Source organism: Falco cherrug, chromosome 2 (genome assembly GCF_023634085.1).
Source record: "Falco cherrug isolate bFalChe1 chromosome 2, bFalChe1.pri, whole genome shotgun sequence".
Taxonomy (NCBI): Eukaryota; Metazoa; Chordata; class Aves; order Falconiformes; family Falconidae; genus Falco; species Falco cherrug.
Genome location: NC_073698.1, coordinates 122,351,664 through 122,365,220, shown reverse-complemented (window position 1 = coordinate 122,365,220; position 13,557 = coordinate 122,351,664). Strand labels below are relative to the sequence as shown.

The window sequence follows — 13,557 nt, the reverse complement described above, 5'->3', positions numbered from 1 at the left end:
CCAGAGCTTTCCTACTCTTAGCACTTCCAAGTATTACAGGTAATTAAAAGGTAAGAACAATCAAGTGATGCTTCTCATAGTAATTTGAATTATTTGTTTTTATTATTCCCTCACATCTTTTTAGAATGAATACCACAACATCAATGCTGAGCAGAAATTTCTGAAGAAGCTTATAGACAAGAACTTTGTGGTCAATTTGACGTGAAAGCTGAATGGAAAATAAGAAGAACAATCACTATTTTCAAGAGTTGAAAAATTTTATTTTTATATGATGTTTTTTTATTTTAAGTGCAGCATAACTGTTTACTCTTTAAAAGGAGCACAGAAACCTCACCAAGGCAGAAGCTTCTTCTAAGCCTGAGGGTGACTACTGCAAATAAGTTAACATTTTCTGTGAAGCTATTTAATAATGGCAAAACCATGGAACGTTCAGCTGAAAGTATTGGGAATATATAAAAATGTGATGCACATCACTTATTTATCAGCAAGAACTCTTTCCAAATGATTACTTGTCTGGAATACTTTTGTTTCTGATGTTGTCCTCCAAAAGAGTTACACTGTCAAGAGACTGAGGCAACCAGAGTTTAATTAGTAGATGGGTATTGAGTCTTGAATGTCTGTCCTATAGTATGAAAATGACTTTAAAACGATGCCTATAAATTGTTACCGTGTGCTTGGGAGAGGGGGGAACACAGAGAGTGTACAGGTTTTGGCCTGCCCTGCTGCTGAGGAGGGGACATCCATCTTCGGCAAAGAAGCCACAGCTTCTGCACTGGCCATTGACTTGGAACTGCTGTCTGCCTTTGCCAAAGGTGAAGACCCTTTGGTCTGACTTGGGGAGATGCTGATGCTGACAATGCTCGTGTTGTACCCAGTTTATGGAAAATCATGCTCCCTGTGCTGTGTGCCCAGTAAATTTTACAGTTGGTGACGTGACTTAGAAAAGAGGGAGTATGAAGACTGAAGAGTTGTCCTAACTATCTGCCTGTCAGCTGCTTCCCCCAAACCACAACAGAAACGTGAGGGAACTTACTCGGGATTTTAATTGAAACATTTAATGGGACTTCTGTGTTTCCTGTATCAGTTTGTCTTAGACGAGCCTGTTGAATAAATCTGCCTGGGAACACCCTTGACTACTGTCAAAGAACAGCTACTAATACACTGTTCCAATTCTCTCATAGGGCGTGCGTATATATGTTTTTCTTTCTTGTGGCAGATTTGCTTGAAGATCTTGCGGTTATCTTAATCACACCTAAACAAAGTACAAATAAGTCCCCTAAAAAAAAAAAAAAAAAAAGAATTTCAAGTTGGTAGAAAAACCTTTGCTGCTTTTTAAAAAAAATATATGGAGAGTTTTAATACCTTTAGAAGCAGTGCAAACAATTACAATATGAATACAAACCTCTAGCAGGTCAAGAGCATGGTATTTGTGTTTTCAGAAGCTGAGGATTACAAGAGTACTGAACGCAGTTTCTTTGCTGCAGCAACGTAGAGGAATAAGCATTGAAGTGACCAGAGAGTCATCTTTTTTTCTTTCCTATTTCTCTTGTGGAGTGCAATAGGTATTTAAAAAAAAACACCTTCCTGTAGTTCTCATCCCTGTCTTTAGCTCCTTGGCTCAGCCATTTGGGAGTTAGTGAGGGCAGTGTGGTTTGGAGGGGAGCCACAGCTGAAGGGGAGGAAGCTTGGGTCTTCACCTAGTGACTCCTGAGCCTTGGTCTGTTTCAAGCAGATTGGACATACCTGAAATAATTCCGGATGTCATAAAAATCTATGGCAGGGGGTGGGGAAGGACCCCAATGTGTCTCTAGCAAGAGACAGGCTGTGCCACGGTGTCCTGCCAGCTGGACGCATGTCCCTTGGGCCTGGCTGCCACAGGTGATGCTCAGGGGGTGGCCCCTTGTCCAGTGGTGCACGGGGTGGCTGGCGGGTGCTGGGGCGACGACTGGGGGGGAAGGGGGGTCCTGGGGCACCAGAGCAGGTGGCTCTGGTGGTGGAAATGGAGGAAACCACAATTTCTTCACCAGGTGGCAGAAAGGGCTCTGACTCAGTTATTTGCGCTTCCTTTTTTATCTTTTTTCTGGTTTTTTTTGTTTGTTTGGTTTTTTTAACCATGTACATTTCTGAGGCCTTTGCTTAAAAATCTGAATTTGGACAGGTGGGGTTTTGGGTCAGTAAACAGTGACACTACTGTCTTTGTTTCTACCAGCATATATTTCTCATTGTTTCTGTTAATTAAAAAGGTTTGTTCGTGATTCTGCAGCCCCAGACCTGCAGTGATTTAAACTACTGATAATAGTAATTCCACGTGAAAAAAAAGCTGAGATAAGGCTTTCCGCACAGGTTGCAGTGTCAGCCGAGCTTTCTTTGTGTCTAAGTGCTTGGTAGATCTCAGACTCTGTTGAGAGCAGAGCCAGGCAGAAGTGGAGGGCTGCTGCTTCCCCCTCGGAACTCTGTGGTAGCTCCCAGACCCAGCCCCCCGGCTCTGCCATGGGCTGCCACTACAGGTCCAGCTGCATCCCTTAACGTGTCACAATGTGCTGGCCGTGAGGACTTTTTTCCAGGAAATCCGTTGAATTTGCCCTGTCCTCACAGTGCCTGGTTCTTGTGAATGGTGCAGGCTGCTTCCCTCTGCTTCTCCACCCCTGTCCTTGGTGGCAGGAGGACAATAGGGAGCTCTGCTTTAGAGGATGTAGTTATTTTCTCTCCAGAGATACTCTTCCCACTAACCTAAACTGATTCCTTCTAATTTTCCTAGGAGGTTTTCTGCTTTTACTGGGGGGAGGGGGGAGTCGGTTTATTCTGCTACGGTTAGAATCTAAACAAAATAATTGGAAAAAGGGTTTCACAGGAAATAAATTATGCCCCCTGAAGTCCTTTTACTTAAAATGGACTCCTTTATTCTCTTTTTTTCTTTTTTTTTTTCCTACCACATCAGCTTTTTTAGTCTCTTTAAGATCCCCAAGATATTTTTTAAATCTATATAACATGTTTGGTATTCTTAGTGCATTTAATATGCTATCTACAAGCATTTATACCTATTGGCTGCACGTTTTTATTTCTTCTTAATAAGCTTCCCTGATGGCTGACTTGTTTCTGAAATTAAGTGGTATTCTCAGGGGTATTTTCCCCCCACCTATGTGCTTCTGCAGGGATGTTAAGTCCGTATATGCCAAGGTTACTGTCCCAGGGTGACTGAGTAACATTTAGAGCTGACCTGTTCACTTGGGACTGAGCCAAGGGCTGAACCTCGGGCACTACTTGTTTTGGTTTTTTTTTGTTTTTTTCTTGAAAGCATGGCTTGCAGGTCCGTCGCTTTTCTCTTCAATAATAAGCAGCGACCCAAGTGATTCATTCCCTCCCCCACCCCCCTCAATGTTTTAGTAGGATTCTGCTTCATCACTTGCTTCACACAGTCATTTCCAGTTCTCTGCTTTAAGGACCGGTATTGCTTTTACACTAACTTCATGCAGGCAAGAATACCTGCAGGTAGTATGATTTTCAGTGATCAGCCCACAGATTGGTGTCCATTCTGTCTGGGCACACATTTTCACAGGTGTTTTGCAATACCAAAGACTTGCCTTGGGACTTTCTGAAAAAAGCAATAATGCAAACTCCAGATACTTAGATCTCTTTTCTGAGAGTGAGCTGCTATTAAGATTTTCTTTTTCGGTTTCTGCCATTCCTGAAAGTGAAATCTACACTTAAACTTCCCTTTAAAAGCTACCCAATTTTTTTAATCACAGCAGTAGTGAAGCTGCCGATTTTGAATCCCAGGGTGCTGCCATCTTTATTTCCATGTCTGGTAATGGTGTAACTATATAGGTACCCAGTGTCTCCAGTCAATATTTTTCCTGTATCAATTGCAAAGTCAGGTGATCTCATCCCTTCTTCCCCTGTCCTGTTCTCCAGCAGCCTGGTGAATTTCAAGACAGCAGCATCTTACAGCAAAGGTGCTCCTGCATTTTTATCTGCTGCCCCTTTCAAAATGCTGCACCACCAGAAAGACCCGCCTCTAAGGTACCACAGTATGCACAGAACAGGCAGGATGACATGCATCAGCTGAAAGCTCTGTTTGGCTCTGACTTCTGACGGGGTTTTCTTGTTTGTTTTTCGGTTGGGGAAATTACTTTTCCCTCTGCTATAATAACTAAGGGAAGCACTAACATACGACTCAGAAGGTCACAGACTGTTGCACTAAATAGGAATCTGAGAGTGCTTAAGAGATGCTACTAAATGATACTTTCAGTGACTGTATTGGTGGTGGTATAGAAACAGTAATAATTAGTGTGTGGTACCTCTTGTTTCCTATGTCACATTTTCCGTTTTAACAATGCCCTGGGAGGTAGTATAAATACCTTAACTTTTAAGTGGAGTCTGAATTTTAAGGATGTAGGAAGTTAACGTCTGGTTTTGGGATTGGTAAATGCATATTTTATTTGCCATTTGTCTTAAGTTTTATATGCCTTTAAAGTGCCAGCTGTATTTTGAAAACATTCTTACAGTTGTTTCAAGTGAAATTTTGAATGCTACAAATGAAAAGAGATTATATTCCTGTGAATAAATTGTGTTAAAGACTGTGTCCTCAGGCTTATTTTTTGCAGTGTCAGTGCTGGGGTGGGGGGGGAGCATGCCCAGCCCCACCCCGCCCCATAGTTAATGGTGTGTAAAGTACACTCAGTGTTGTCAGATTCAGTATTGAATTTCAGAATAAACTTTGGTGCTTAACAGAAAATAATTAGGCTGAGCTGTACTGCAGGTGGAGTTTACTCTAGGCTGAGTCAAAGCAAAGCTGGGACATAGTTTTGGTGGGTTAAGATCAGGTTTTTCATGGTTAATTTTTCATGCCTGTCTTATTGGGGACTTTCAGGGGAATGCTAAAATAAAATATATTTGATGAAGAAGATGGTGTATGACAGAAGACTTTACATAGGAAGTGAGGGATGTCAATTGTGAGACTTTGCTCATGTTTTGGTGTTCTCTTTGTGCAGTAAAAATGAGAAGCTGGGAAGTGGGGAGCTGCTTAGTCAGCGGCTTCAGGGAGTCTTAAGAGATCTCGAGAGCGACTACCTGATGCAAGTAGGTATGCAATGCATTTATTCTAGTGTTGACTGTAGGAGTTTGGCAGCTTGGACGAAATGCCTGTGAGGTGAGATGGGGGGGATCCACACTGTGAGTTATAATTTACACCCCACTATGGAGCCACAGTTGAATAGTGATGTAGATCAGTGACAATTACGTGCAGCTTTCACACTAGGTTTTTGCTGCAGGTGAAAAAAGGGGGAGGAATGAGAAAGGCTGTTTTCAGATCACAGAGACAGCCAGGGAGGTGGTGTGCATCTCCCAGCCTGGGCAGCCAGCTCTGACTTTGTAGGCGAGCACAACCCCTTTGCAGCGCGCCTCTGTGATGTCTGATTTCTTGGCTTCCCACGCGCTGCCCCTCTGCCTTGTCAAGCTGCAGTCCTGCCTTGGCTTGTGCTGAGCAGGCGCCCACCGCTGCAGGAGCCCCACGTTCTGCGCATCCTCCCCAGCCACACTCCCACTAAATGTGACGCTGCTGGGGCAGCGTGTGCATGCCAGTGGCTTAGGGCAGGTTTTGCCAGTAAAGGGGATCTAGAGAAAAGGGGATCTCTCTCCTGACCCCCCTTTCCTTTCTTCTTCTTTTATTTTTGCTTTTCCGTTTTCACATCAGGCTGTCTGGTTTCTGTGAGTCCTCGTGGTCCGATACATGAATTCAGTGGGTTGAATGTTCCTTCCTGCAGTTCTGCTGAACGAAGACAGGTTTTGTTGTTTTTTAGGATATTTAATAAGGTATTTTTTTCAAATCAGTACAAAAATTTTAAATACAAAATTATTTGCTTTTGACATCTCATACATTCTGGAACATACTGAAGTCACCACTGCCTGGTAAACTGTCTGTCTGTTCCTGCCACCGTTCCATAACATTTCTGAGATAAAGCACCACATTATATCACTGGAGTCCTTAGTCAATGTTAGACTGCATTAAACTCTGCATTTAAATAATGGTAATGCCAGTTAAATCCAATCTTAGTTCTGCATGAAAAATCTAGTTCATTTTTGAATCAAAAAGCAGTAGCGTTAGCTAAAGGCATTGAAGAAGTGGTGAGTATTGAACTCTTTCAACTAGCATAACAGTGTGTGATGTGCAGCACCGCACAGGGAACCACAGCAAAGTACAGTGCCCTTTGCGAATGAATACGTTTGAGCTGAGATTAGCACCATTGATGAACAGACAACTCTTGCAGAGAAGTTGCTTTCCTCATGTAGAGGAAAGATTGAGGCCTGCAGGTTCTCCTTGAGAATTGGTAACACATAAATAAGGATTGGAAATTGGCATTTATATAAAATGACATTCTCGGATAAATCTGTATGATCAGTCTTGCTGGTTGATCTCGAACAACAAATTAGTTAATTAGCAAATAGAGCTACTTCTGCTTTGCCTAGTCATTGAAGAGTAAACTGATTTAACTTTTGCTGAGTGGCAGAATAGATGCCTCTTCTGACAAGCCAAACAGATGCAGGTTCTTAGCACGAACACAGAAATCCAAGCAGATTTATACCACCTTGCTGTAATGCCATGTGTTGGCCAAAACATCTCAATCATGTGGCACAAAGGAAAAGCGGAGCCCATCATTTTTGTCTCTGATCTACCTCTACTTCAACCTCACAAATGCAGATGGAGACTTTTCAGAGTGCTGTGGCATTTGGAGGTGAACCCTGTGCCTGCTGGAGTCAGCAGCCACCTTCTGGGTCCAGTGACTGCTGGAGAAGCCTGGCAGGGAATAGTTACACAATCAGTGCTCCTTTTCCATCATAAATAAGTTGTACAGGAAGAACGCACACCTGCAGGAATATTTTTAAAGGGGGGGAGGGAAATAAAGATCTCCAGCTAAGAGAACCTTTGCTTGTCAGTCAAAAAAACCAAAGAAAAACCCACCCAAACAAATACAAAGCCACTCAAGTTTTTCCATGTAATTTGAGACTGACCTACTCTGGTTTAAGTCACTGGATTTCATCTCATAACTATGATCAATGCAACAGTCAAATATGCAGCAGGAATGAGTGATGTACACTGATTTGAACCTTAGTATTGAATTATTGTGAAGGAAATGAAGTAAGCATGGCATCACAGAAATATATAATGTACAGCTAATATCTACCCCTTGGGTGCAAAACGACTGTTTATGAACCGGATACACATCTTTAGATATGTTCACCTCACTTTTTTTTTTTTTTTTATAACTAGCTGTGCATACCGTTAAACTTTGTAATTTATTTTTTTTGTACAAGATGGTCCAAAACTGTCATAAAATGCATCTTTCATGGTATAAAAGTTTGAAGCAGAGAAGAAAGGTTTTGATTGTGTGTGTGTGTGTGTCTGGTTTTTGTTTTACATGGGATACAATAAATATCCTGAAAAAGATGAATGAACGTACTGCCCGGCATAGAGTCCTGCAGCCTGCTCAGATGGCATTTGAACATAAACCTTGTCTCCGTGCATCAGCTGGACAACGGCGCTGCCTGAAGCCTGGTCCAGAAAGCCCTTCTTGTACTCATCGTAGGTGTACATCAGCGGCTCGTTGTTCTTGAACAATGCCACCCAGACGCTGGCCCCTTTACAGTGGACGTGGTAGGCAAAGTAGTAGACACCGGGGATTTCGCAGGTGAAGATCCCTGTCTGGGGGTTGTAGTTCTGCCGGCCGTTGTAGAGGAGCTTGTCAAACTTCACGGGCACCCCAACCCGGGGGAAGGGGGTGAGGAGCTCTGCTGTGAACGCAGGCATCTCATAGATGGCGCCGCCAGCCTTGCCCTTCTTGCCCATGTAGCCGTAGGGGGGCTTGACGCCATCGATCCCTGGCCCCACCTCAGGCATGTACTGTCCCACGGCCGGTGGAGTGGGTGGGATGATGACTGGGGGACCTGGGGGCCCAGGGGGGCCGGGTGGCCCCTGGAGCCCCGGCTGGCCAGGGGGACCCAGTGCCCCGGGCTTCCCTGGGGGTCCCTGCAGCCCCACGGCACCAGGCTTGCCCACACCGGGGAAGCCAGGGGGTCCAGGCAGGCCGGGCTCCCCCTTCGCCCCTGGCAGTCCTGGGGGGCCGATGGGACCGCTGGGTCCTGCGATGCCTGGGATGCCCGAAGGGCCCTGAAGCCCCTGGGCGCCAGGGAGCCCCGGCTCACCCTTCGGCCCCACCAGCCCTGGGACGCCTGGCATCCCTGGCAAGCCTTTATGTCCGGCCTCCCCCTTGGGCCCAGTGGGGCCTGGCAGCCCGCGCAGCCCGGGGGCCCCCACTTCCCCAGGAAAGCCCGGCTTTCCCGGAAAGCCCTGCAGGCCGGGTTCGCCCTTGGGGCCGACAGGTCCCGGTGGCCCCACGGCACCACCCTCTCCTTTGGGTCCTGGGAAGCCAGCAGCCCCCGGGGGGCCCATGATGCCCGGCAGTCCCGGCTGACCCGGCTCCCCCGGCGGACCCCCCATGCCAGGTGGCCCAGCGTGCCCCTTCTCACCCTTCGGCCCCAGGGGGCCAGGCAGGCCACCCACACCACGCTCACCCTTGGGGCCAGGGAAGCCTGGCTTCCCCACGCCAGGGAGGCCAGGGGGCCCCGGCAGGCCCGGTAGGCCCTGCTCCCCTTTACCGCCCGGGAAGCCTGGCTGGCCGGGGATGCCGTCCTGGCCGGGTTTGCCGACGCCGGGCAGGCCAGGAGGGCCTTGGATCCCGGGGGCCCCCGGGGGCCCCTGCAGTCCCAGCTCTCCCGGGGGCCCAGGTTTGCCCAGGGGTCCCTGCGGGCCTGGGAAGCCGACCATGCCCGGCTTGCCGACCCCCGGCAGTCCCACGGGGCCGGGGGGACCGGGTAGCCCAGGCGGGCCCTTCAGTCCTGGCAGACCCGGGATCCCGATGCCCTTCTCCCCTTTTGGCCCTGGGATCCCGGGGGCTCCCGGGGGCCCCTTCATCCCGGGCTCACCCTTCGGCCCTGGCTGTCCCTGCAGCCCCGGAGCACCTGCTTTCCCTATGCCTGGCAGCCCGTGAGGCCCCGGTGGTCCTTGTGGCCCAGGTATCCCCATAGGACCGACCTCCCCCTTCGGCCCCATCTCCCCTCTTGGCCCCGGGGGGCCCATGACCCCTGGTTTCCCCGGCATCCCTGGCAAACCTGGCTTCCCAATTCCTGGATATCCTTGTGGGCCTGGTTTTCCTTTGGCTCCGGGCACACCATGACCCGGTAATCCTGGTGGCCCCGGCGGCCCTCTTGGTCCAGGCTCACCAGGGGGACCTTGCTCGCCCCTCAGACTACGCATGGGCATTTCTGGGTTGGGAAGAAGAGAAAAAGAAAAAAGAAAAAGAGGAGGGGGAGAGACAAAAGGTGATTGCAGCCACATCCTTTGAGAAATACAAAGGTTGTTCTGACCAGAGTGTGCTTGTTATGGTGCCTCTTGGTTATGTGGCAGGCAGGAGGCAGAGGTGGCTGTGACTTACAGGCTGGTGTTTGGAACGGAGAAGATTTTGTGTACCCAAAACTTGTGTGCATGTTTCTACTTCCACAAAATAATTATTTTGCACCATATTTGCTTATTTTTTGCTATGCAAAAGCTACTTGCACTTTGCTAGTGTTTTCCACCTATACAATCAACCAGCAAAATCTGCTTTTTGTCCCATATTGCTGTAATCTACTTTTAAGAGTTTTTGCAGGAAACAGAAGCTGCTTTGTGCTGTAGGAGGAGTTCTGGTATAAAAGTGCTTTTGTTGGAGGGGCTTGCACTAGCAAGATCAATTAATGATTGGCTCAATAAGAAGTTTGTACACAGATGTGATGGCATTTTCACCAAGGCTTTGGTTCCCATCATTACTGGAAACCTACAGCCTTACCCAGTGTTGCTAGGCTCCCACAGGTTTTTGGCATAGCCCTGTCTAGTTAGAGCTCTTCTAAACACTTCACAAAAATGTTTTTATTGTCCAAACCCACATTTTTGTGTATGTGACCACTTAGCATTGCAGGTCAGGGTGAGGGAGTTGCCGCATGAGAGTGGTTGTGCCCGGGGGTGGTTGCTTTTCAAGTTGCAGGTGCTTTGTGTTAAGTGGCAAATCTGCTTCTCTACAGCTCTAAAATGGAAAGAGAAGTGAGAAGTTTGGGGGACGGGGGAGAGATATGGTTTCAGGGCAAAAGAATTAACTGTTCTTTAGGAGGCAGGAACCCTCCTTCTCTGCACATCTGTTTTACGCATGTAGAAAACCTTTGCTTGCTAGACAGGTTGGCTGTAGTAAAAGCAGTTGTGCTTGTTCAGACACTCCAAATGTAGGCCCTGAAATCTTCCATTTCCCTCTGAAGCCAGTGGAGCCTGTGGTTATGCTGAACCCTCAATAAGACAAACAGTTAACCAGCTTGCCTGAAGTCGCACAGACACTCACTGTCCCCACAAGTATTTTATGACACTGGGTGTTCCTGGTTACGCTTTGTTTTTTGGACATTTTTTTGTTGTTTTCTTGAATATCCTAATATTGTCCATATTTTCTTGACTGCATACTGAAACTGCTTGTATGTGCGGACTCGTGCAGTAATGCCCCGTACCTTCAGTGCCTCTATTATGCCCATAAATAATGTACAAAAAGAGTATTGCAGAGTCAGAAGAGCAATTCTATGTTTTTATCTGCAAACCTTTAACTCTCAGGGTCTGGACAAAATGGTGATATTCCTGTAAATTCATATCTTGGGGCTCTTAGCTCTTTTTTCATGTCCAGTCACTGCAGTGAGAGTGGGAGCACCTCTGGGCAGGACCCTGGCTCATCTACCTGGGCCACCATTTGAGACTCCATCAGAGGGTTTTCTGCATGCAGTTGGGATTATGAGGTTTCTCCTAGCCTGGCACAAGCACCCAAACAAACCTGGGGCCAGCCCCGGGTGCTGGAGGCTCGTCACAGGTAGGGCTGCTTGGAGGCCGTGCTGCGGCCCAGGGGATGACTGTGGCCTTGCCCTGGTGACCCTGGGCTGCCCTACAGCTCACATGAGCCCATTTTGTCCACCTGTGGCCAGGTACCAGCCTGGCCAGTACTTCGGGCACATGGGTGTTATGCCCAGCCTGCAGCAGCCTGCTCCCCATCTCCAGTCCCCCCCCGGCAAACAGTGCTGTGGGGCACCAGGTGGGTCCATGTAGGGGTGGTGAGGGACATGCCAAACCTACCTTTCTCTTTCTTGGGAGCCATGTCCTTGCCAAGCAGAGGCATCTGCGGGACCTCCTTCATGTACTGAGGCAGATGGGGGTACTCTTTCCCATACTGCATGTGGGGCATCTCCTTGCCCATGTGCTGCATTGGGATGCCTTCTTTGCCGAGGGGCATGTGAGGTACTTGTTGTCCGAGGGGTTGGTACTGGGGCACCTGGGGTGGCAACTGCTTGATCCCATAGTAGACGCCACCTTGAGCAGACCTCACCAGCTCTAGGTAAATGGTGAGAGCCGCTGCCAGCAGCTGCACAGGGAAGAGCAGCACAGCCATCACCTGCAAAAAATACAACAAACCCCACAGTTGGTAGAAAATGTATTTTCACGTTGTGTGTTTCCCATCAGGGTGAACCTGGTCTCATTTTCTGCAGCAAACTGGTTCTCATTTGTGTGTTGCCCTGGAGGACATCCTGCAGCAGGGCTGTATCTGGTTTATTAGCAGCTCTTTAAATAGTACTATTATAGCAAATGTCCTTATACACATTTAGTTTTATACTACTTGGCACACCCTGGGCAATGGCCTCTGCAGTTTCTCCATACAGGGACCTGCTCCCTCCCATCCCAGAGCTGCAATTTGCCACTTTCTTGCTTGTGTCAGTGCCACGACACAAGGTTTGGAGAGCTCTGCTGCAAGCTCCAGCACAGGGGGGAGAGCAGGCAGGAGCATGTGGGGAGCTCTTAAAGGCTTACTGCCCAAGGAAGCTAAATTATCAACACCATAGCAATGAAAGCTCAGCCTCTGCACCTTAAATCTGTGCTGAGGATTGTGCCCCGTGGCTGCAGAGTCGAGGGACTCTCCATTTCTGTAGCAGCTCTTTGCCAGCTCTGCTCTTAGCTGGGCTCTGATCCGCTCACCTAGAAGAACTGGGCCACCTAGAGAGTGTCAGGGCCATCGCTGCCTCCAGCATTATCAGCTAATCCAAGTCTTGTTCCAGAGATGTTCAACCATTTTCTAAAGGCCTCCCCTGCTGCAGATCCTGTCCCCTCCCGAGGCAGCCCATCCCAGTGCCTCAGCAGTCCTGCTAACACAACAGAACAGGGTTGTTTTTTCTTCCTTATCAAAATATAAGCTTGGGTCATCTTGTCCCAAGAACTGGGAACTCCCTAAATGAATGCAGATTTGGGGGCAGTCGGAGGTAACAAGGGGACTCTCCCTGTATTCAGGTATTTTGCAGTTTGTCCTACAGCCAAGCCTGGTAGGCAACTCCTGCCTCCTGGCACTCTTTTGCCACTCAGAGCCACAGGGACATGTGAGAGGTAGGTAGGTGGGGTTGGGGGAGGAAATGCATTTCTAGAGAAGGGGGCAGCAAGCAGCTCTGCTTGCCTCCTCTAATGCTGCATAGCATCCAAAATAGGTCTCAAAATAATTTGGGAGGGTGGGACTTTGCACTCAGAGGGACCCGTGGGCAGAGGGTGTGCATGGGCTGCAGGCAGCTGTGAAACTTGCCAGGCTCAAGGGTCAGCGGCACCACAGGTGTCACACCCCAGCGTCGTGACACGTTTTCCTCAGGCGCCACTGTACCGCTCAGCTTGAGCAGCGGGCGGCTGGCATGGGCCGTTCCAGAGAATCTGCTTCCCTGGCTGGTCTGTGCTGACATGAAGGTTATTGACCAGGTGATAATATTGGGTGTCATTTAGTTGTTATGGTTTACTCCTACTTGAAGTTCTCCATGCACTTTGCTTTAGCAAAGCACCTGGAGAAATGCTCACTGCTCTTTTCAAAACATTTCTCTATTTTGCTGTCTGAAATCTAATCTCTCAATGGAAATTAGTGTATTATCTGAAGGTGTAAGTGGAGACTAAATCAAAATTGCGAGTTGAAACAACCAGCGGGAGGTTGATATTTTCCATAATGATCCTAAACAGACAAATGAACTACAAAAAAGATGGAACTATGTGTTAACAGCAAAACAAACCGTTTAAGAAAATGGAATACTAGTGAATAAACACTAGATGGAGCATATGTTGCACAGCTGCGTTTCTGCAGTCACTTTCTGTCCCAGGAATTTAAGGTCTTGGATGCAACCAGCTGCCATGTGGCAAAGAAAACCAAAGCCAAGATGTACAGGAGTTTTTAAGTGTAGCTAAAGGACAAGCACAGTCACTCATCCTTGTTCAGCAAAGCATTTCAGCGAATGCTTCATATCCAGCAAGTTTAATGTGGCTTTTAGCCCACGACTGGCTGCTTTGCTGTGAGCTAAAGTATTAGGGCCTTAGGATGCGGTATTACTGCTTAAAGCTCAGTGGCACTGGACTGTGAGGACAGCCTGTGTGTGATCAGCTACTGTGGCTCTGCTGGGACATGGTAATTTATTAACCTGCTACAGCTT

The 13,557-nt window shown here is 47.9% G+C and overlaps 2 protein-coding genes across 20 annotated transcripts in view; one reads left to right on the top strand and one right to left on the bottom strand.

Moving 5' to 3' along the window:
- Positions 1 to 4,575, top strand: part of ST3GAL6 (ST3 beta-galactoside alpha-2,3-sialyltransferase 6) — a 48,924-nt gene extending 44,349 nt beyond the window's left edge. For all 17 annotated transcript variants that reach the window (XM_027799669.2, XM_055702037.1, XM_055702032.1 and 14 more), the window contains one exon: positions 125 to 4,575. In XM_027799669.2, coding sequence (XP_027655470.1) covers positions 125 to 205 — 81 coding nt within the window. In that variant the 3' untranslated portion in view covers positions 206 to 4,575. The remainder of the gene's footprint in view (positions 1 to 124) is intronic.
- A 1,227-nt stretch (positions 4,576 to 5,802) lies between these two features.
- Positions 5,803 to 13,557, bottom strand: part of COL8A1 (collagen type VIII alpha 1 chain) — a 98,407-nt gene continuing 90,652 nt past the window's right edge. For all 3 annotated transcript variants that reach the window (XM_027799663.2, XM_055702030.1, XM_027799664.2), the window contains 2 exons: positions 11,189 to 11,504; positions 5,803 to 9,318 (listed from right to left, as the gene is read on the bottom strand). In XM_027799663.2, the coding sequence (XP_027655464.2) occupies positions 7,412 to 9,318; positions 11,189 to 11,501 (2,220 nt within the window). In that variant the 5' untranslated portion in view covers positions 11,502 to 11,504 and the 3' untranslated portion in view covers positions 5,803 to 7,411. The remainder of the gene's footprint in view (positions 9,319 to 11,188; positions 11,505 to 13,557) is intronic.